Source organism: Dipodomys merriami, unplaced genomic scaffold, assembly GCF_024711535.1.
Source record: "Dipodomys merriami isolate MVZ:Mamm:240054 unplaced genomic scaffold, mDipMer1.0.p SCAF_102, whole genome shotgun sequence".
Classification (NCBI taxonomy): domain Eukaryota; kingdom Metazoa; phylum Chordata; class Mammalia; order Rodentia; family Heteromyidae; genus Dipodomys; species Dipodomys merriami.
In genome coordinates, this window is record NW_027202294.1 from 547,219 (window position 1) to 571,426 (window position 24,208).

Here is a 24,208-nt window from a genome sequence, read left to right on the forward strand (position 1 = left end):
GGAGAGAAATGATGGATTCCAAGTCAGTGTCATTTAGGACTAAACATAGAAGGAGAGTCCAATAAAGGATTTCAGATGACTCCTGGATTCTTTTCTCCAAGCAGCTGCATAAAAGCTGGCACCCTGCGATGGGGAACACCTTTTGAGAGGAGGTAGGGAGTAGCGAAGAGGAAGTAGGGGAGAAAGAAGGGATCTCGAATCAGTTTTACCCATGCTGGGCTCCAGACACCCATTGAACAAGTGAACAGGCTGCTGAAGATGCTGATTTGAGGGGGAAGGGCATGGATGGATTTAAAGCCAGAAGACTATAGAGTCGTGATGAGAGAATGACTGGGGAGAAGCAGAAGGACCAAGAGAGCAACTCCTACTACAGGAAAGCAGAGAAGAGTGTGAGGAGAAGGCAGGAGGTTGTGACATCCTACAGCCTTCCACAGCACTTGGCTTAAAGGGGAGCATAGAAATGAGGCAGAAGTGACAGGGAAGTGTGTGGTCGGGGGTCAGTGGTTTTTCCTCTGTGATTAGTATCTATTTGGATACTGTTGTGAGAGATGCAGTAGAAGAGAGAAATAGGTGCTCTAGAGGGAAATACTATAGAGTGGAAAGCACCAGTGACAGGATAGAATTTGATGGCAAGATTATGTGGTCCACAGTAACAGAAGGAATGATTTGGTAGTGATATGACCTGTGTGATCATTTCTGACTTTTTTTTTGTCAGTCATGGGGCTTGAACTCTGGGCCTGGGCACTGTCCCTGATCTTCTTTTAGCACTTCACCACTCGAGCCACAGCTCCACTTCTGGCTTTTCTGGCAATTTATTGGAGAAAAGAGTCTTGCAGACTTTCCTGCCCAGGCCAGCTTCAACCTTGACCCTCAAATCTCAGCCTCCTGAATAGCTAGAATTATAGGGGTAAGCCCACAGGCCCCTGGTTCAGTGACTTTCTTGATCACTTGCCAGGTAGCAATTAGTTTTTGTTGTTGTTTGGTGGGTTGAACTCATGGCCTTGCACTTCCTAGGCAGATGCTCTATCACTTGAGCCAAGTCCTCATCACTTTTTGCTGCAGTCCATTTTGAGATGGGACGTCTATTCTTGCTTAGACCTCCATCCTTCTGCTTATGCATCCCACATGACTGGGATGACAGGTGTCAGCCACCACATCTAGATTTTTGTTGTTGGTGTAGAGATGATATTGCACTATTATTTGGGGGGGGGGAGCTGGGCTGGCCACAAACCTTAATGCTCAATTCTTTGCTTCACAAGTATTGGGATTACCAACTATGAGCCATAGTGCCTAGCAAGATTGAAGCAAGGTATTGCTATGGTTCAATTTCATGTAACTTTATATTATCAGTCATTAGAACTGGTTTATTTCTATTATAAGAACAGACTGATAAGAATTAATTTACCCCTCGGTACATCACTTTGACAATTGAAAAAAAGAAAATTGAAAAAAGAATTAATAAGGCATTTTATCTTGGGCAGACAAATGTATACTGTTATTTTTTCAATACAACAAATATGTGATTAAAAGGGTAGGGAAAGAGAACTTGACAAATTTTTAATTTGATGTCTGTAGCATTCTAATGAATCTCAGCCTAAGCCAAATATTGACTCATCACAAGAGGATTTGCAAATCCCTGAAGAAAGTCACCATAAGGAACGTTCTTGGATTGAACAAAAAAGCCAAGAGGTATTTATAAAGTGTAGGACAGGTTTAAAATCCTGCCCTGTGGTGTACCAACTAGATATCGTTCCTATGGAAACCTATTAGAACGTTAGATGGTTTAATGGGATACTATTTGGCAGGGCATTTTCCTGTGCAAGCAACTTTCTAAAATATAGCCCACGTTCAGTTAAATAGCTGTGTGAACTTACTTAGGCTACCATGAAACCTAACCAAAGTGTCCAAGTAAGCCCAAAAGCTGTGATATGGCCCCATTTTGAAGTCAGTTGTTTTTTGTTTTGTTTTGTTTTGTTTTTTTTGTAGGGGTCTGGGTCGGATGTTTATCTTAATACAAAGATCTGGGAACAGAATGGGTGCTTTAGCTTCAGACATAATGAAAGAGACACAGACAGCATGTTGATGGCAACCCATGCCCTTGAGTTCTCAAATCAAAGGCCACACTGGTTTCCCATTGTCAGTTACTCACTGTTTCATTTTTCACTACTTATTTTCTTTCTATTGGCTTATACAAGTGACATCAGTTCCATGGTCACTTACAGTTAGATATAAGCAAAGTATCCTCAGGGACATTATTTCAGACACTTCACGCTCTTAGAAGTGTTTATTTCTGTCTCTAGAGCACTGCTCTATGCATGCACAGGAATGTCTGATAGATCTTCCTGCAGTTCTCTTACTCTGGTCAGTAATGTACTTTGTTCATTTCAGGCAATCAAAAATGAGATTAAACTGTTTTCTCAGAAAAGAAAAGACATAAAGATGGGAATCAAGCTGCTCACTAAAACTGTAAGTGTTAGGACTTTATATGTGAATACATTCTGCCCTCGGCCCTATTACTTTTTGAACTTTATTCTGTTCTACAGAGTGTGAGGAAGCACCTCCCCTGATGTTTTTTCAAGGTTCTGTAGCAAGGTGGAACTTTCTCCATATCATACTTGGTGTTATGTCAACAGTGGCTTTCTTCTCTATCTTCCCAAATACCCATGTTTAGATGGTATTTTCATACTCTTAATCAAGTTATACATGTACCTTTTGTAAATGAAACTAAATTGTATAAACTAAAAACTAATGTTTTATTTTTTGTATTGGTACAGGGGCTTGAAGTTAGGGCCAGAACACTCAGTCTCGGCTTTTTCACTCAACACTAATGCTCTACCATTTGAGCCACAGCACTACTTCCCAGTTTTTGGTGGTTAGACTTTCCTACCCAGGCTGCTTCAAACCATGACCCTCAGATCTCACCCTTCTGAGTAGCTGGGATTACAGATATGAGGCACTAGTGCCCAGCTCCGAAATGAATATTTTAAAAACTGCCCCTGCCCTACTTCTCTGATTCCTATGCTCATGGGATAACTTCATAACCTTTTCTTTTTGGCTCTTTACCTTCATCTTGCTAACTAGTCTTCTTATTACTACTGTTCTTTGTGTTTTGTTTTGTTTTTGTGTGCTTGTGCTAACTATGGGTTTGCCAGTATTAAATGTGAGCACATCAGTTTTCTTACACATACCCCACCACACAACAGATCCTATGCTCAGTTTACATGCCATTGGGATGGTGCAGACCTTCCTCAGAGCTGAGCTACATGGATACATCTATTTTTTTATAACTTTATTTTTTTGGAATAAATAACTGCCTTTGTACTTTTCACCTCCTCAGACTCTAGCAAAATGCTAGCATATTTCTCAATTCAGTCAAGTACCTGACGTAATAGATCTGTCATGTTTGTTGTCATGTCTAGTCTAAGCACTTGCTCTATACGCTGGGGAACACCCTTTGTTACACAACTGTGTCATGGGCTATAACTCACATGTAATCCAGGGTGAATGGTCCCTGCCCCTAGAGTCATACAACACTTTAGTGTCTGTTTTTGAGATTTGATTTTTCTTAAAATGTCTAGCCTAGACTCACATTCCATTGATGGTTTGCCTACATGGGCAATGATTTCCCCTTAGAGTTCGGAATGTGTGTTCCATTGTCTTCTGACTTACTGAATTCGCTCTTTATCCACATGCTTGGGGTGGAGTCCCCCAAGCCCAACAAAAGCAGACCATATTGGGAAGTAGCTTAGGTACCAGAAGACCTGTTCCATCTGGGGAAGTAGCTCAGAGGGCAGAAATGGTCCATTTAGGGGGATATGCCTCAAATTTTCCATATGGTAAGCTACCTAGGGGTTATTCAGAGACAAGCGAATCAAACCATTTAGGGAGATAACCAAGGCAAAACCAGAGTATTCTCTGTAGCAAAGTTCTCCTAAGGCTAAACAGCATTCAAAGAATGGCCTCTCTCAGTTCTAGGATTTTCAGAGCTGGGAGGAAAGGCCCCTCTACCAAGCAAGGCACCAGGATGGCTGTAAGGACAAAGCATATTGCTTAGACCCCGTGTCCTTACTTCATAATCCCAGCTACACAGGAGGCCTAGGTAGAAGAATCATGGTCCAGGCTGGCTCCAGACAAAAATGAAACACCCTATCTGAAAAATAACTTAAATCCCAAAAGGGTTATGTGGTATTGCTGAAATGGTATAACACCTGCCTCCCAACTCATAAAGTTTTCACGGCAGGGCCCTGGTTCAAACTATAGTATTGCTAAAATAAACAAAATCAGTTTGTGATGAACTTATATGTTTTGCTGTTTCGGTATTAAATGGATGAGTTTTTGTTGTTTTGTCGGTCATGGGACTTGAACTCAGGGCTTGGGCACTATCCCTGAGCTTTTTTGCTCAAGGCTGGCTCTCTACCACTTTCAGTCCACAGCACCACTTCCAGTTCTCTAGTGTTTGATTGGAAGTAAAAGTCTCATGGACTTTCCTGCCTGGACTGGCATCAAACCTCTATCCTCAAATCTCAGCCTCCTGAGTTGCTAGGATTACAGGCCTGAGACACTGGTGCCCAGCTCATGTATGAGTTTTAAGGGGCAAATTACAAAAGCCTATAAACAGAACATTCATCTTCCTACTGATTGCTGTCTAAAGAGACCAAGAAAGATACTCCCTTGAGGTCTAATTGTTATCATCTTTTTTTTTACTTCAAACTTCAGATTGTGGGTATGATGGAAGAAAATGAAGAAGTAGATTCTATTGCAAAATTAGATGAAGAGGAATTTGCCTTGGATCTTGAGGAACTGGAAAGGCTTCAAGACCAAAGTGAAGAGGAGGTGGCAAAGGTTAGGAACATTTAACTTAAATTCCATCAGGCTGGGTACCAGATGCTCAGGAGGCTGAGAGGATTTCAGTTCAAGGCCAGCCCAGGAAGGAAAAAAGCTGGAAGTAGAGCTATGGCTCAGGTGGAATGCCAGCCTTGAGAAGAAAAAGCTAAGGCACAGACCCTGAGTCCAAGCCCTAGTGCTGGCACCAACACAGATATATATATAGAGAGAGACAGAGACAGACAGACAGAGACAGAGAGAGAGAGAGACAGAGACAGAGAGAGACAGAGACAGAGAGACAGAGACAGATATCTGGCTTCTGTGATAAAACAGGAAGATAAGGACTATGGTTTCACTTCCTTTCCATGCCAATCACTGGTGCTGTGTGTATTTAGTTATTTCCCTCATGCTCATTGCTGCAAGGTATCTGTCCTCAGAGCCCCCTGAGCTCACCAGTGTGACCTGAACACAACACCCCAGTCCTCTAAACAGAGAATCTAAGCCTGCAAGACATAAGCTTTAGGAAACATTCTCAAAGGCAAGGCTGCATACTCCAGATGTTCATCTCAATGGGGGATAGTGCAAAGGGTTGAAAAAAGAAAAAGACAGTCAACTTGGCCCTGCAAGCATGTGGCTCTTACTAGCTAGAGTATTCACAAGATCATGTTTGTTAAGAGCTCACATGTTCATTTGGTCTTTTCACTATAAGATAAAGAAAGATGCTGAGTTGCATAACCTCGCCAAGAGCTATTTGACTGAGCTGATCAAAGAAGAGTGCTGGAATTCCATGGCTGTGAAAGGGCGAGCTCTGAAGGTAAACAGTCAAAAACCTTGCCAGCTGAGACTTTTTCCTTGGAAGCATCATGGCATTCATTCTTTTTTAATCTAAAGAAAAGCCACACCCAGCAAAGCAATGGGAGCCTGATTTGCCTTTTCCTACATGGAGTTCCACCTAGATGTGTCCATTTCTCTTCATTCTTCCCTCCCGGTTTCCCATGGCTTCCAAGGCAGCATCTCTTGGGCTAGGTCATAGCTCCCCTTTCCTTTGTTCCTCTGTGATGCACCCAGCATCTTAGTACCTTGTCTACTCTGAAAGGTTACCTCACAGATTAGAAAGTATGCAAAATATTCTTCACATTTACACCTCCACATTTTCCAAAGACTTGTTTCGATGTCTCTTTGAGTTGGGGGTAACCAAAACTGTTCATGCCTGTGTCCCTCAAATAACTATTAGAAACATCTTTTTCATTTTCAAGTTTGCTTTCCTGCCTCCCATTTGAATAACAAAATATGTGATTTCATTTTTTAGCATGTGTATGACTCTCAAATAGGGTTTACCAAGAATAGCATATCTTGGATTGAGTATTTCTTGTTCTGCAAGCTATCCAATGCACAGTAGCATGTTGAGCAACACCCTAGACCTCTTATCAGCCGGACAGCAACATCCCACACCTTCACTAGTAACGATTTTATTTTTTTTAAAGTCTCAAGACTATCCAGGTGCCAGTGGCTCACACCTGTAATCCTAGCTACTCAGAAGGCTGAGATCTGAGGATTGCAGTTCAAAGCCAGCCCAGGCAGGAAAGTGCGAGAGACTCTTATCTCCAATAACCACCAGAAAACTGGAAGTGGCGCTGTGGCTCAGGTGGTAGAGTGCTAGCCTTGAGCTGAAGAGCTGAGGGATAGCGCCTAGGCTCAGAGTTCAAGCCCCATGACCAACAAAAAAATAAATAAATAAATCTCAAGATCGCCAGATGTCTGAGTGAAAGGGGGTAAGTGGGAAGAATTGCTCTTAGTTGAGAACTATTGCTCAAGGATTTACTTAGAAATAAATCCTTCACGCCAGGTACTGGTGGCTCACATCTGTAATCCTAGCTACTCAAGAGGCTGAGATCTGAGGATCGCGGTTCAAAGCCAGCCCGGGCAGGAGAAACCGTGAGACTCCTCTCTCCAATAAACCACCAGAAAACCGGAAGTGGTGCTATAGCTCAAGTGGTAGAGCGCTCGCCTTGAGCTGAAGAGCTGAGGGACAGCGCCCAGGCCCAGAGTTCAAGCCCCACGACTGACAAAAAAAAAAAAAAAGAAAGAAAGAAAGAAAGAAAGAAAGAAATCCTTCACAAAAGCCCAGTATTTCACACAAAGTGTATACCAATATTAATAGCATCTATAGATGTATGTTTTATACACACATGGACACATATATATATTTAAGAACAAGTTTGTTTGAAAGCAAAAGTAGAGTAGAGAGTCCATAGGGTGGATCTGAGAGTCCAATGGGATCCTCTCTCAGAGAGCAGTTATTACAGTATAGAAACTTCCTCCCCTGGACTTTGTGCTTAATAACTTGTATATGCTCTGCCTCAACTCTTCTGATTGGTTCAGCCGGAACCCAGAGCATTATGGGAAGAAGGAGCAACATGATGGGCTACATGTTATATTAAAGCTCTATCCACCTAACCAACACTCCACAATTTTATTATTGAAGATTTCCATTGTCAATTTTATTCCCAGCACAATAATCTCTAAGTTCATTTTAATCACAGAAAGCATCCTCTCAGTGCTATTGTACCCATAATTGTATTAAAAATGGATTCATTTCATCTTGGTTTTCTCCCCAAGTGCTTTCACATCCCCTGCACAGTTGAGAACTTCCCAATGAAAGAACGCACAGCTGAGGAGGAAGAAGAATTGAAGACAGTTTTGCAGCAAAGGAAGATTGAAGCCGAATGCCTTAAAGTACGATATCAATATAAATCTATATGTAGGTGTGTTTACATAAATGATATCCTTTAGGTTCTCTTTCATGCACATTTGAGTTGGGATACAATTTAAGATAAGTTATATATATTGCAAATATTTATATTTTTTATTTCTTGCTAATTTGTAGAAGAATATGTTCTAATAAATATAGGATCTTATATCCATATAATAAATCAAGAGTCTATATTCTGTACAACCCTGGCTAGTCCTTAAATATGAGAATACGCTTTTTATTTCATGAGATTTGGAATTTTTTTTGGTTTGCATTTGTACTGCTAAGAGCAGAATTTGCATTTCAGGAAAAGGCCTTACCACTTAACATGGGATTTCATCCCTATCCTGATCAGAGGTGGTCCTTACCTGCACATCTTCTATTCCCTGTTACCACCAGGAATTGTGTTTTATATTTTTGTGCAATGCTGGAGCTCAAACTCAGGGCCTTGAGCTCTCAATTGGCCTTTTCTCTTAAGGATGGTGCTCTAGTTCTTGAGCCATACCTTCACTTCCAGCTCTTTAATTAGAGATAAAGAGGCTCACAGACTTCTGCATGGTCTGGCTTCATCCTGTTATCCTTAGATCTCAGCCTCGTGAGTAGCTAGGGTTACAGAATGAGCCACCAGCAATAACAGACAAAGATAAAGTAGTCTATTTTGATCAAATTATGGTTTTCCTAAAGCAAGTCCAACTTATTTTAGTAATAATCTCTTTCAAAGCAGCAAACAAAAATAAAATTGGCCCTTTGGTATAGCATTGTTTGGGCCAGGACTTTGTATTCTCTCTTTTTCTGAAACACAATGTGATGGCACACTTAAATCCTCTAGTATTATGGGAACAAGTTCTGAATGTAAAAAAATTTTTACAAGAAGGAATCATCCTGACACAAAAAGTACACATATGTACTATCAAGGACCATTTTTATTCTTTTGGTCTATTGACAATTTATCAGTTTCAAGAGCTTTTATTTTCATCCACAGTAGCTGAATTAAGTTGTTTTCAAGATGATTTAACCTGTTAAAGTTGACACAAAAAATTGTTCTCCAGATAAGTCTTATTAATGCATAACTTTCACAATATCTTTTTCTATATTAAGCTACGGAAAGAAATAATAGAGAGCCAGTCTGCAATGGCCTTGGTTAAAAAGCTTCATGAAGAGGATGATGAAGAAGAAGAAGAAGAAAATAAGATAGTAAAAGAAACTAACTTGCCTGATTACTTGCTTGGCAGTTTGAGTTCTGAATTTGGGGTGGATACCTCTTTGTTGCCAAGCCAATTGGAACTTCATTCCAGAGAGGAGAAAATCAACCAAATTGTATTGTTAAAAGTGGGTGAATTTTCTCTTTATCCTTGAAAATCTCTCAAGATTTTTGAGAGGCTCCATAAAGAGTCTCTAAAATGACACTGAAACCTAATGTTAGTCAAATGATGTTTCTGAAGTACATGGTGAAGTATACACATGGCCAGTACCTGTGTCCTTTAGACAGAGTTGATGTACAAGAGCGGCTTCTGAATGATCCCTGCGAGCTCACACCTGTAATTCCTGCAACTCAAGAAGCTGTGATTGGGAGAACAGCAGATTGAGGTCAGCCCAGGCAGAAATGTCAATGAGATTCCATTTCCAATTGAATAAGAAAGCTGGACTTGAGGCATGGCTCAAATAGTGAGATGTCAGCAGCAAGTTGAACCAGTGTGAGGCCTCAGAATACTAACCCCCCCCTATACTACCAGACAACAACAACAACAAAAGAGACTTGTTTCCATCCATTCAAACTGGATTTGGTGAGATAAGTTCTCTAAGGAATATTTTAAACTGTTTGACACCACAGACCATCTTCTGCTTAGACTTTTAGTCAACTCAAAGAAATTCTTGTATTTCATCTTTTTAATATTCCCAGCACCATTTAAACTTTCTTGGATTGTCAAGATATTATCACCTATCTGGTTTTATTTTGGGTTTGGTTTTTTGCTTTTTTTTGGTTTGGGGGTTTTTTGTTAGTTTTTCTCTAAGATTTTGTAAGTTCTGGGCTTCAGGAATAAGCCATGAGATCTGGTTCTCAGTTCTTGGTTTGTCCCAGATTGTAGCTAGTTTGTAATGCAATGTTGACTCTTCCTGTTCGTGAAAGTCCTTCAGCCATGTCTGCTCTAGATTTTACTCCCTATACTTTTCTCCTCTAACCCTTGGAGTTCCAGCTCATTTGTACTCACATTGTTTAAGTTAGCTTTTGCAGCTGAACTTGCTAATTCAGGCTCCAGGGATTCAACTTCTTGCTGCTGGCTAAGACATTTGTCTATAAGGAAGTCATTCTAGTGCTAGCCACATCTTTTTCCACCTTACTTCATAGTTTCATCTTTGGTAGGCTAGATATATACCTTTAACTCAAATGTAACTAAAAAGACCTCTTTAAATTGAGCCAGTAGCAGTTAAATTGAGTGGGGGCAATCTACTTAGACCTGTTTCCACATAGGTATTGGTATCTCCTACCTGCAGAGGAGGAATATTGCATATGAGGTGCCTTACTGAAAGATTCTTCTAACACCGCTCTTAGCTATATCTTTCTGCATCTCCCCCAAGAAGGTTTCAAAGAATGGATGCTTCCCAACTTAAGACCCATACATTGTTTTTTCATTTCAGTTCTGCAAATGGAACCTAAGACCTTATGCAGGCTAGGCAAGCACTTCTAGCCCTTAAGCTATAACCTCCCCCCGCCCCTCTAGTTTTATATTTCACTTCTGAAATAGTGTCTCACTACTTTTACCAGAGCTGTCCTCAAACTTGAGTTCCTCTAGCCTCCTGAGTAAATGGGATTATAGGCATTTATAACCAAACTCGGCACATGTGCGCACGTGCATGCATGCACACAAGCCTGTCCTGAGACTTGAACTCAGGGCCTGGTCACCGTCCTTGAGCTTTTTTGCTCAAGGCTAACACTACCCTTTGAGCCACAGCTCCACTTCCAGCTTTTTTAGTGATTAATTGGAAATAAGGGTCTCATAGACTTTTCTCCAGGCTGGCTTCAAACTATGATCCTCACATCTCAGCCTCCTGAATAACTAGGATTGTAGATGTGAGCCACCTTGGCTAAACTTGGCTTTTTTGTGTAGCTTTTTAAAAATGTGTAAGTACGTGTGGGGGGGGGGGGAATACTGGGGTTTGAACTCAGAGCTCTAGGTGAGTGCTCTTATTGGAGCTATGCCTACAGCTCCTTAAACATGCACAAAAGTAGAAAGACTTGCCCACTGGGCCTCCAAATGCCAACCGCAGTTATCATCAGATTGGAGTCAGATTGGAGGATTGAATTATAAATCGCCTTTAAGGAAGTACATTGTGATACCATAATTATACTGTTAACTTCATCCTCCCCTTACCCTAGTGAATGCTACTGTAGATTATTAAACCTATAAATGACTCAATATAAACATTATCTCAGGAAAATAGTTCTTAAAAGAAAATTTCTGGTCACTTACCTCACAGCTATAATCCTATCTACCTACAAAAAGCAGATATAGAAATGATCATGGTTCAAGGCCACACCAGGCCAAAAGTTCATGAGACCCCATCTCAATAGAAATAAGAGCTTAATATGGAAAGCTCACATCTGTCATTCTAACTGTGACAGGAAACATAAATAGGAAGATCACAGTCCAGGCCAGCCCAAAAGGAAAGCAAGACTCTATCTCAAAAATACCCAGAACAAAAAGGGTTAGAGGCATGGCTCAAGCAATAGAGAATCTGTCTAGAAAGCTCAAAGCCCTGAGTTGAAATCACAGTACAAAAAATAGCTAATTTGTAGAATGATCTTAAAGGGAAACCATAACATTCCGATCACATTTCCAGTTAACGATATGAGATGTGGTATGTTTTCATTAACCTATTTGTATTTCAGGATATTATTTACAAGGTAAAAACTGCTTTCAATAGTGAGTTTAATGCTGCATATAAACAAAAAGAGTATGAAATTGCACGTGTGAAAGAAAGAAATGTTAGAATCAAAGAAATCATTTTAGATCTGGAGTTGGAAGAAATAGTTTGGCAACCAGAATTTGAAGACTGTGAGAAGCCAGAAAGAGCCCTCGTTGTGGAAGATCACGAGGTGCGGGCTAGCCATGTGTTCTTTCCCCTCTCAGGGCGGTTCCCAGATCCTGTCCACTCAGCTTTCTGTTTATACTACCAGCAGTGACTCTACTGCGTAGTACTGTGTTTCAGGTCAGAAACTCAGGTAGCATAGCCTCAGAAAGAGTGAGGGCTTCTTTTCTGAATATCCCCCACAGTCCAGGGACCAGTTGAACACAGAGTGCAAGATGAAGTGGGAACCAAAGACTGGAGCCTTTGGGGGTGTCCGTCTACCTCCCTCTGCCCTCCTCCCTCTTCCACCTTTTGTCCTCCTCCTTCCTCTCCTACCAGCACCCAGCCCCAAACTCCTTGTCTAGCTGCTCTCTGTTTTGGCTATACTTTTCTCCAAAAAGTGCCTTAAAAGCCACAAGATTTTGCCCTTGCAAGACCACCATTCTTTTCAATTTGACTCAATTTGATATTTCTGTAAGTCCCTTAATCAAATCCCCTGTTAAGATTTGTTTTAGAGCCAGGAGCCAGTGGCTCACACCTGTAATCCTAGCTACTCAGAATGCTGAGATTCGAGGATCATGGTTCAAAGCCAGCCCAGGCATAAAAGTCTGTGAGACTCTTATCTCCAATAAACCACCAGAAAACCAGAAGTAGTACTGTGGCTCAAGTGGTAGAGTGCTCACCTTGAGCTAAAGAGCTCAGGGACAGTGCCCAGGCCCAGAGTTCAAGGCCCACGACTGACAAAAAAAAAAAATCTTTTAGGGGCTGGGAAGGTGGCTCAGTGGTAGAGCGCTTGCCTTGCATGCCTGATGCCCTGGGTTCGATTCCTCAGCACCACATAAGCAAAAAGAAAAAAGCCAGAAGTGGCGCTGTGGCTCAAGTGGTAGAGCGCTAGCCTTGAGCTGAAGAGCTGAGGGACAGCGCCCAGGCCCAGAGTTCAGGCCCCACGGCCGGAGCCAAAAAAAAAAAAAAAAAATCTTTTAAAGATGAGATAGGATTTAAGAGTTAATAGAAGGATCTCTTTTTCTAATCCTCTAATTTTAGAACTCATTCCAGAATAGGAAATTGGATATGAAGCTTGATTGTCCTTCTAATTTCCTTAATACAATTTAATCACCCAAGATGAGAAGGGAAAGTTTGTCTTAAATTTAATAATAAGAAACTGTATTTTCTCTTTCAGATTGAAGTCCAAAAATATATTAAGCCACGGAAAAAAACCAAAGTAGATGTGCTCACGCACCAGGATACAGACCGATGGCTTCATCCACAGGTATGTGATTTTGTTCAAACAACAAGGCCTTCTAGTGTAAGACTAAGACACTAGATCATAGCATCTAAAAGTGAGTTCTTTCTTCCAAGCCACTGTCACCAACCTGCCCCTAAATGCAGACATTCTAACACCAAGCAGGAGACTGTTCATGCTGTTAGGTCACTGTCTCAGCTGCCTTCTCTGATCCTGACTCTTTCCCAGGGCTCCGACGACAGACAAAGAGGCCTGATGGACATGATGGGAGGTGTTCTTGAAGTCAAGAAGGAAGACATTTTGCGAATGGTGAGGTTTCTGACCACCCTTATAGAAGGTGCTAGAAAGAGCTACTTAAAGTAGCTCACGTTTGTCCTCCATGAACTTCAGTTTTAGAAATTCCACAGCAACAGAGGTATAGTTAACCTCCCAGTTCCTTATGAACATATGGTCCATATGTAGATACTTCAAATGAGGCTCAGCTGTGAGCTTTTCCTCTACTGTTCTATCTACGAGTAGGCCATGGCACACACTCTCCTTTGTGTTTCCAGGTGATCCCAGAGCCTCCTTTTATGTCAAAATCTGATAACTTGTGGACTGAAGATGAAAAGAAACAATTTAAAGAGTATGAGAAGAAAGTCAAGGAGTTAAATGAAGAAAGAGATAAGTATAGAAAGGTTGGAAAGGAAAAACTTAATATAACCATCCTTAATAGCTCAAAGACAGTGTGTTAGCTGAAATCTGCAAGAGAAATTGGAGACATAGGGGAAGAGAAATGTAAAGGGTTGGAACAATTTAAAACAAATAGTATATACCAATGCATTTTCAAAGTCCTTAATGGTTTCAATCCTGCCCACATTAGCATCATTCACTGTCCTCCATTCATTCTCATTGTTGAATGAGCTCAGAGCAGACCACATGCAAGTCGCTGTGAGAAATTGCTCTGTCTCTTGCTTCTAGCTGCATCATTAGCCATGATCACTGACTTTTTAACCTTTTTATTTTTTCTAATGCGTAAAGCAAAAGGCCCAGATACATGGTATCTTAAATGGATGGGGAAGGGGAAATCTCTTGTTAAAGGGGCAAAGGGCCCAGAACGGCTTCCCAGTGTCCACTTTCCTCCTTCTCCCATGTGTTAAAATACAAACACACTGTTTTCAACCAGCATTATATTTTCTGTGCCCTCCATTCAGTCCTTAGAAGCAGAATTGAAGAAATTGCAAAACTCTATTCAAGAAAGCACACAGAGTTTTGATGAGCATTTGAAAAGACTCTTTGAAAGAAGGGTGAAAGCAGAGATGGTTGTCAACCAGGTAAATAAGTGTTTCACTTCTGTGGCTTGTTCTTTTAAGAATCCTCAAGGATCTTCCTTTGTTGTTCGGGAGTGGACCCACACCCTTACCTGGTGTCAGGGTCTTGCAGGTGTACCTCAGCTTCCTCTCCAACTTCACGAGCCCCTCCCCTTCTTTTGCCACACTTCCCATCACAGGGTCTAGATAAGGATGGAGAGGAAGGGGCTTCTGGGAAGTATAGGTAACGTGAGAAGTGACTGCTAAAGGATTTCATTTCAAAGTAATTAAACATTCTCAGATTGATTGTGAAGCTGGTTATAATACAACTGTGCATATGCAAAAAACCAGCAAAGTATACTTTGTAAATGGTGAATTGGATAGCATGTGAAATATACCTTGATAAAGATGTTATTCTCTAGTGAAAACATACTTAGAACATCTTGTACAAGATAATGAGGAACTTTCAGACTACAAGGTTATTCTCTAATGAAAACATACTTAGAACATCTTGTACAAGATAATGAGGAACTTTCAGACTACAAGGTAATATCCTTGGTCTACTCTAAATAAGACCACTTAAGATACAGGGACAATAATTGCCACAATTAGAACTCATCAATTTTACTAAAATTCAGGAACTTGTACTAAAGGAAACCACTGGTCAGTCACCTTCAGAGGAAGGCAACAAATTCATTATCTAAAAACTGATTTAAAAAAAAAAAATCCTATGCTGGCTAGGAGCTACTCCGGAGGCTGAAACCCACGATTAGCAGCTAGCCCAAGCAAAAAGTACAAAAGTCTACAAAACTATTATCTACAATTAAGTAAGCAGTAAGCACACCCCCGCAAAAGGTGACATAACCAAATAGTTATTACAATAGTTTATAGTCTATTCACCTTTTCTTTGAAATGTTTCTCTTACTTGTATGTCATAAACTTGATTAGATCTACTCCTATGACCAATGATAGAATTCCTTTCTTACATAGAAGTATTGGCACACACATTTCTTTTTTAAAAATATTTCCACAGGAAGAATTGAAAATAAATAATCTGGTTTTTTCTTTACTGTTGGAAGAAGAATTAAACTCCAGAGAAGAGTTCTTGAATAACTACCGTGCTAAGAAGCAGGAGGAGAAAGTAAGTATAATACTTGATAGCTGAATTCCAGACTTTCTGGACACACAAGAGCTTCCATATCTAGACTCCCTTCCTTCCTTCTGCCATTCTTCTCAGCCACATGTGTTTCTTGGTTTCCTGTCTGGGACTTTGCAGCAGGGTCACCCCTTCTGATCTGTTAATAAAGTTATGTGGATCTGCTTCTGCAGTCATTTAGTTAAAAGAACTGTGTGACTTTGGTATGAACATGACATAAATGAGACCACATTAGCTTTATACTTAAAAGCACTAGCTTTAACTGCACAACCTGGAACACCTGAACAAGGAACATAACCTTTTTAGCAGATTGTAAATCAGTCTTTAGAGAATATTGTTCTTTAAGTTTTACTAAACATGGAAGCAATGGGTTTGCTTATAGAAAGAAAACATCATGTTGCAACCCATAAAAATGTAATTATAAACAAGCATGGTTCCCTAGAGACAGTGAATTCCAAACTCTCATTACAAAGTAAGTTTCAATAGATTCAACTTTTATTAATATAATTAGTAAAGGATATTTATTAATGAATGCTTAATATGCCATGAGACATATGTATTTTAAGAGTCTACAAGCCAGATGCCAGTGACTCACGCCTAGCTACTCAGGAGGCTGAGATCTGAGGATCGAGGTTCAAAGCCAGTCTGGGCCAGCGTGGGCAGGAAAGTCAGTGAGACTCTTATCTCCAATTAACCACCAGAAAACTGGAAGTGGCACTGTGGCTCAAGCGGTAAAGTACTAGCCTTGAGCTGAACTGCTCAGGGATAGTGCTCAGGCCCTGAGTTCAAGCCCCCTGACCAACAACTACAACACAAAAAAATCTACAAACTGCATATACAAAAAACAGAATAGGAACTGGAACTGAGGAAGCAGACACCATGGCTTACATTTCATCAGCAGTCTTGAAGAAAGGCAAAGGGAGTGGAAAAGGTCCACAGAGAAAATAAGGTTGAGCCCCACGACCGACAAAAAGAAAAAAAAAAAAAAGAAAGTAAGATTGAGTTGGGCTGTGGTAGTGCATGCCTGTAATCCCAGCTACTCAGGAGGCTAAGATCTGAGGATTGCAGTTCAAAGCTAGCAAGGCAGGAAAGGCCTTATCTCCAATTAAACACCAGAAAACCGGAAGTAGTGCTCTGATTCAAAGTGTTAAGGCACTAACCTTGAGCAAAAGAACTCAAGGACAGTGCCCAGGTGCTGGGTTCAAGCCCTACAACCACCAAAAATGAAACAAACAACAAAAAATAAAGAAAGAAAAGGAGAAAAGAAGATTGAGTTCATGCACAGCCAGATTGGAATTTGTTGGCCTGGGAAAACCAGTTAGAAAAGGGGTAACTTCCTGGTTTCAAGGACATGTTTTTCCTTGATGAGTCCAAGTTAGAACTGGCAATTGCTGACCAAGTCCTGACAGTTTAGGGCCAGTTTAAGTTGTGGCACTGAAAGGGTATGGGACAGTTTTCTACTTTTACATGTGGCCTAGCCATTGTCCATGTTTATAGTTTACAGTCTCTCAGTTCACACAGCTCTCAAGCCTATGTACTTCCTCACCCATACTGCTCTGCCAAGAACTCAGGGTGCTTAGTAGATTCTGACCCACCCACACTGACAGCTAGCTCTCCTGAGAAAGAGATGATTGAATTTTTGCTCTTTCCAAGTCTCCAGCTGGTTTTTGTTCCATGAATACTATTTGTAATGAACACATTACAAAACACATTTATCTTGTATTCATTATCTTCTTGTTCTTATAGTCCTTCAGTTTTTGTTTTTCCTGAAGTCTCCAGTTAAATTAACTATTCCTGCCGGGAGTAAACGGCTCACGCCTGTAATCCTAGCTACTCAGGAGGCTGAGATGTAAGGATCGCAGTTCAAAGCCAGCCTGGGCAGGAGAGTCTGTGAGACTCTTATCTCCAATAAACCACCAGAAAACCAGAAGTGGTGCTGTGGGTCAACTGGTAGAGCATTCCCCTTGAGCTGAAGAGCTGAGGGACATCATCCAGGCCTGGAGTTCAAGCCCCATGACCAACAAAAAAATAAATTAAATAAAATTAACTATTCCTTCTGTTATGATAGGGCCAGACAACAGAGGCCATCCGGAAAGCTAAGGAGGACCTGGATATGTACAAGGAGCACTATGACAATTTAGTGGCAGAGGACAAGGTGAGAGCCATCCTCTCACAGTTTGACAAGCTAGTAGAGTTGTGGCTTTGGGAGGTTGGGAGAAGGGTGAGTGGGGTATTGCTTAATTTCCTCATAGACTTTTTTCTCTACCATACTTCTCAGTTATGAATGAGCTTCATTCTATGTCATACATTTCTGTAACACTATGTGTAAAAGGAATTTTTGTGAACTTCTCTGGTTTAAGCTTCCTCTTGTACAAAAGAGTGGGGAGATCACCAAGCCTTTGAAGCTTTTCAGACTCCCAAGGGTAGATCCTGTGAGTTGGACATGAATCAATTTAGTAGGTATGACCGGTAATTCTATCATTTAAAAGAATAGGGTAGAATAACATAGAGAAGACAGAACAGAGGGACTAGAAAAGAATGGAGTTAACATGTATGTTTTGTAAGTAAATCTTATTTTGGGAAACTTCTGGATAATTTTTAAGCTGTCTCATATGAAATAGCATGTATAATATACTGCGATGTTGCCTATTCAGAACAACACTTTGAGAAATCTTTGCACAGTGAATGATTATCTTCTAACAACTTAATAAGCCAGGTTGTGGTGAGTTCTTTTTTTATTAGCATACATCAGTTGTACAAAGAAAGGTTCATTTTGACATACAATGCATCCCAATCAACCTCGACCCTCCTATCATTCTCTTCTTTATGGATTTTTTAAAAAATCAAAATAATACTAATGTATTGTCAACAAATGAAAGTTTTGTTAGCAAATAAAAGTATTGTCAACAACTAAAAGCCATCTGAAAGCCAGGCACTAATGGCTGTAATCCTAGCTACCCAGGAGGCTGAGATCTGAGGATCATGGTTTAAAGCCAACCCAGGCAGGAATGTCCTGAGACTCTTATCTTCAATAAACTACTCAGAAAAAGCTGGAAGAGTGGTAGAGCGCGCGCACGCACACACACACACACACACACACACACACACACACACACACACACACACACACACACACACACACACACACACACACACACACACACACACACACACACACACACACACACACACACACACACACACACACACACACACACACACACACACACACACACACACACACACACACACACACACCGCCATCTGAATACAATTGCAATCCTGGCAACAATGTGTTTATTCTTAGGTTCTGGATCGCAGCTTTAAGAAAGAATTCTCTGAAATTCCCAGTAATCAGGTGGAAATACTCTACAAACTTTTTAAACGCCGGCCAAGGTTTGTTTCTCCTTTGCTATTATGTTTCGGAGGGAAAATAAGTCAGTACATGAAGAAAAGCATTATAAGATATCATTTATTAGCTTTCACCTCCCCCTCCCCACTTGGCTGGAAATAGTGTCATAACTTTTAGATTAAAAAAATTTGTCTTAATCATAATCTCATCAAGATAAAACAGCAATATGTTTGGGGATTATGCCGATATTATAGGATAGGAAGTGAAGTGTGATAATTTCATTATTTAAAAATAGTAAAAAATAAGCCGGGTGCTGGTGGCCTGTCATCCTAGCTAGTCAGGAAGCTGAGATCTGAGGATCGAGGTTCAAAGCCAGCCCAGGACAGCCTAGGCAGGAAAGTCCATGAGATTCTTATCTCTAGTTAACCATCAGAAAATTGGAAGTGTTGGGGCTGGGAAGGTGGCTCAGTGGTAGAGCACGCCTTGCATGCTTGAGGCCCTGGGTTCGATTCCTCAGCACCACATAAGAAAAAAGCGGGAAGTGGCGCTGTGGCTCAAGAGGTAGAGCTCTAGCCTTGAGCTGAAGAGCTGAGGGACAGCACCCAAGCCCAGAGTTCAGGCCCCACAACCAGACCCCCCAAAAAAAAAAAACAACTGGAAGTGGCTTTGTGGCTCAAGTGGTAGAGTGCTTGCCTTGAGCTGAAGAGCTGAGGGACAGTGCCCAGGCCCAGAGTTCAAGTCTCACAACTGACAAAAAAAAAAAAATCAAATGTATAATTATAGTGCTATTATTATTTCTATTTTACACGTGGAAGTACTTTCTCTTAAATCCTAGTGACATACAGATTTATAAACAGTCCTAGGTATATTTAGATTTGTATCAAGTAGGATTCTAGGACCAAATAAATTTGAGGAAATACTGTACAAAACAAGCACCCAGTATTTTAGAACTTCTTAGAACAGAATCTTTATGTATAAATAAAATAAAGTAAGCAGTGTTTTCCAAACTTATTTGATCATAAGTTGATTCTGAGTATTTTATGTGATTAATCTCAATACAGAGTTTGAACAATGTCCCCATATAAATGATTAGAAATAATGGTTATCAAAAGAATTCTAAAATATCTTTTGCTTTTACCAAGAATAGCAGTAGGATATTTTGCAGATTTCCAGCATCATTAATTCAGATTTTTAGCTAAATGGAGCCTAGAAATATGCAAATTGTAAAAAAAAAAAAAAAAGTGTAGGTTATTTGTGTCTGCGATACAAAGGCACTCACTTAGAACATGCCTCATGTCTTGCTTTCTATAAATTTTTTTGTCAGTCTTGAGACTTGAACTCGGGGCCTGAGCACTGTCCCTGAGCTTTTATGCTCAAGGCTAGCATTCTACAACTTTGAGCCACAGTGCCATTTCTGGCTTTTTGGTAGTTAATTAGAGTTAAAAGTCTCACAGACTTTCTTGCCTGGGCTGGCTTTGAACCACAATCCTCAAATCTCAGCCTCCTGAGTAGCTAGGATTATTCATGTGAGACTGATGCATGGCTGGTTTCTGTGTTTTTAAAGTAGAATATTATAAGCCCATGTACATTTTCTTGAGTAAAGAAGTGAGATCTTCCAAGCTTTGTTGTCAAGTAGAACTAGCTTTAACTCCTGACTCTACCACCTATCAGACCTAAGACAGGGATAGCAATATTACTCTTAACTGTGCTTTGCAAAGCATCTCTACAGTGAGGGCTTGCCATGCCCTTGGTACCCTTCTGCCCTTTTAACTACAACCCAAAACACAAATTCATCTGCTCATGTAGGTAAAAGAGCATTTCCCCAGTTTCATATTCATCTTAGTAATCCTGATACAAACCTACCAGTAAATGCTGCTCTGTGACCCATACCTGTAATCCTAGTTGCTTGGGAGACTGAAATAGAGAAGATCATGATTCAAGGCCAGTATAGGCAGAGAGAGAGAGAGACAGACAGAGAGAGAGAGAGACAGAGAGACAGACAGAGAGAGAGAGAGACAGAGAGAGCGCTCTTCTTTGATCATCAAGCTGAATGTTTGTCATCCTAGCTTTGAAAGAATCGTAAATAGGCAGACTGTGGTCCAGGTGCAAGCCCGGGCAGGAAGTAAGACCCTAACTCAGAAGTAACCAAAGCAAAAAAGGACACTGCTTGATGGTAGAGTACTGGAGAGAGAAAGAGAGACAGAGAGCTAAAGGGACAGACACAGAGAGAACATATCAGACAGACAAGCACCACATTTCTCCTCTCTAGGCATTTATTTGCCTGCTCACAATCTAAAGATATCTGTGTGATGTTTTCTAGCCTACGTAAAGCTTCCAGCACTAATGTAACCACAGCCAGGGATCATGTCTGTGGAGCTAGAGTGTGTGGAAGAAAAAAGAGAGAAAAGAAAGTCAAAGTGGGTGTTTCTCTCTCCTTGGAATAATCCACCACCAACACCCAGGTGCCAAGAGAAATTGCTGGATAATGTGTCATGCCCAGGTGAAGGGTATTGTTTAACGTTGGATTTTGTGTGATTGTGAGAATGTGAAAGGTTGATGGGCTGTTCTTGATTAAACCAGGGTTCACAAGCATAAAACACAACCAGATTCAACCAGTGTTGTCCCTTTTGGAGAGCGACCAGAATCTGGCAAGTTGAATAAGGATGCCTTTGTCCAGTTAATGAAAGCCATGGATGATTTAGACAATATCACTAATATGCCAGAAGGCTTGGACCCTTCGACCTGGGAACACTTCTGTGCAACCAGAAGAATAAAAGTAGAAAATGAGTTTAAAGTATGTCACATCATTTTTATTTTCTTCTTAATGTACTAAGGTACTGATGTCAAATATATAGTTATATTCATTGGTGCATTCAGAAAAGCCAGTTATTTAGCTAACCAATTATTTGGCCAGTTATTTAGAGATGCACTTGGTAATGTTAATCATAAAATGGTAAAATAAAACATTAAGATTACTGCTACTGAAGGCCAAGTACAGGCCTATGCTTATAGATCTGAACTGCCTAAAATGGTCTCCAGGAACATGGCTATTGTCCACTTGAAATGAATGTGGGCAGTCCGAACTGAGATATGGTGTAAGCTGAAAATACACATAGACTTAGAAGACTTAGTACGAAGAAAAAAGTGGAAAATGTCTCACTAATATTCTTATATTGCTTATAGTTTGAGTGATAATAATTTTGATCTATTGTAATCAGTAACATATATTAGTAGAATTAAGCCCCTCTGCTTCAATTCACTTCTGAGTGCAAAATTTAAAATTATGTGAGGCAAGTGTATAAATATGGCACAATGAAACGCACTACTTTGTGCAATTTTAAAGGCTAAAAAATAGGGTAATTATCAACATGGCCTAGATTATATTTCTCTTGAACATCACTGATACAGATGATTTTATCATGCACAGATTAGAATTACAGTTACTTTTCCATAGTCAACTATATACTTTGGCTTAAACAGAAGGGGGAAAAAAGCATGGCACAAGGTAAAAAGGGAGAATGTGTGTAGTTGAGAAGAGAATCCTTCTTCTGGCCTCTTGTTGTTCACTCCTCAGATGTCCTCCCAAAACTCAGTGTCTTTATACATTAGGCTGGCATGCTTTTTGTTCAGAGATTAGGATGCTTTTGTTCAAGTATCTCTAAGGTATACTAAGAATTCCTAGTTGCTAATGTCCTTGATTTTCAAAATTTTCACCGAAGGCCACATGTAAATTGAACATAGCTCACAGTACCTATGGACAGAGATTTAAATTTTTCTTAATCTCTTGGGAAAATAAAATTGTGATAGTTGTGTAAAGAAATCTGCAAAGGCTTCTCCGTGTTCTGAGATACCTGCTGTTTGGTTTCTTCAGGTAAAGCAGAAGTCAGCTGGCTTAACCGAAATAGGAACTTTCCTCCGCAAGAGAATTGAGGATGATGAAAGTGTTCAACATGAGATTGAGAGAGTATTACGCGAACTCATCCTGTAATGTCAACCTCTGGGGTTCACTCCTTCCCAGCCTGAGCTGGGCTCCATTATGTGGTGGGGTCATGAAGGGAGAATGCCTACTGACTTACAGGGTCAAACCTGGCAGACATCTCTGTCTCAATCCCATTGTTGCACTGAAATTTCCTACTTTAAAAAATGCACTCTGAAGCTGGGCACCAGTGGCTCACACCTGTAATCCTAGCTACTCAGGAGGCTGAGATCTGAGGATCACAGTTCAAAGCCAGCCTGGGCAGGAAAGTCCGAGAGACTCTTATCTCCAATTAACCACCAGAAAACTGGAAGTGGCACTGTGGCTCAAGTGGTAGAGTCCTAGCCTTGAGCTGAAGAGCACCCAGGACGAGAGTTCAAGCCCCACAACTGACATACATAAACAAACAAATAAAAGCACTCTGGCCAGGCACCTTCAGCTCATGTCTGTAATCCTAGTTATTTATGAGGCTGAGATCTGAGGTTCATGGGATGAAGCTACATGGCAAAGTCCATAAGACTCTCATCTCTAAATAACCTCCAAAAAAGCCAGAAGTGGAGCTGTGACTCAACTCTCAACTGTTAGAGTGCTAGCCTTGAGAAAAAACAAAGCTCAGAGAGACTGCCTGGCCCCTGAGTTCAAGCCCCAGGACCAACACACACACACACACACACACACACACACACACACACACACACACACACACACACACACACACACATACACACACACACACACACACACACACACACACACACGAGTACTCTGTTTCATAAGACTGTTTTACAATGGAATCTGTCATGGGTTCTATTGCTCTGAATACAATGATGCAAGTATTAGGAAAACAATCATATTTGTTAAATCTGCCTCTTCCACATAAAAATACAAACTGGTCTCTGCCAGTAACTACTTTGGGGCTCAAGCCCTGTTTATTGTATGGGCAACAGGAGATTGCTATAATTTCCAAGTAAACATTTACCAACTACTAGTTTCTCTTCAGGGATTGTGTTGGTTTTGTTTTTTTACTGAATGGTTTGGATATTGTTGTCAAGTCCTGGCTTCAACAAGGCCATTTTGTTTGTGTGTGGCAATCCTGGGACTTGAACTCATGGCCTAGGCACTATCCCTGTGCTCTTATGTTCAAGGCTAGCACTTGAGCCCAGCTCCACTTCTGGCTTTTTGGTGGTTAATTAGAAATAAGAGTCTTATGGACTATTCTGACTAGGCTGTCTTTGAGCCACAATCCTCAGACCTTAGTAGCCTTAGTAGCTAGGATTACAGACTTGAGCTACCATCACCTAGCAATAAGGTTGTTTTTATAGCCATATGGATAAATACTTTTTGATGTTCCAAAATTTATCATTCTAAATAATTTTCAGATATACACCATATAGGGGAACATGAATAGATATAGATTTGGTAATTACCATATAGATTTGTTTTTTGTATAAATAAGGTTTGAAATCAGAGCTTTATACTTATTAGGCTGGTGCTCTACAACTAGAGCCACACTTCTAGTCCTTTTTGCTCTGATTATTTTTGAAAGAG

The 24,208-nt window shown here is 40.5% G+C and overlaps 1 protein-coding gene across 6 annotated transcripts in view; it reads left to right on the forward strand.

Moving 5' to 3' along the window:
* Positions 1-24,208, forward strand: part of Cfap43 (cilia and flagella associated protein 43) — a 75,736-nt gene that overhangs the window by 44,707 nt on the left and 6,821 nt on the right. For 3 of the 6 annotated variants that reach the window (XM_069993927.1, XM_069993935.1, XM_069993960.1), the window contains 16 exons: positions 1,576-1,689; positions 2,389-2,466; positions 4,717-4,842; positions 5,534-5,638; positions 7,444-7,560; positions 8,675-8,905; positions 11,466-11,672; positions 12,825-12,914; positions 13,116-13,196; positions 13,439-13,564; positions 14,081-14,200; positions 15,210-15,317; positions 17,401-17,487; positions 18,640-18,728; positions 21,265-21,478; positions 22,556-22,668. In XM_069993927.1, coding sequence (XP_069850028.1) covers positions 1,576-1,689; positions 2,389-2,466; positions 4,717-4,842; positions 5,534-5,638; positions 7,444-7,560; positions 8,675-8,905; positions 11,466-11,672; positions 12,825-12,914; positions 13,116-13,196; positions 13,439-13,564; positions 14,081-14,200; positions 15,210-15,317; positions 17,401-17,487; positions 18,640-18,728; positions 21,265-21,478; positions 22,556-22,668 — 2,006 coding nt within the window. The remainder of the gene's footprint in view (positions 1-1,575; positions 1,690-2,388; positions 2,467-4,716; positions 4,843-5,533; positions 5,639-7,443; positions 7,561-8,674; positions 8,906-11,465; positions 11,673-12,824; positions 12,915-13,115; positions 13,197-13,438; positions 13,565-14,080; positions 14,201-15,209; positions 15,318-17,400; positions 17,488-18,639; positions 18,729-21,264; positions 21,479-22,555; positions 22,669-24,208) is intronic. The other 3 variants (XM_069993944.1, XM_069993965.1, XM_069993952.1) reach the window with 3 other exon arrangements.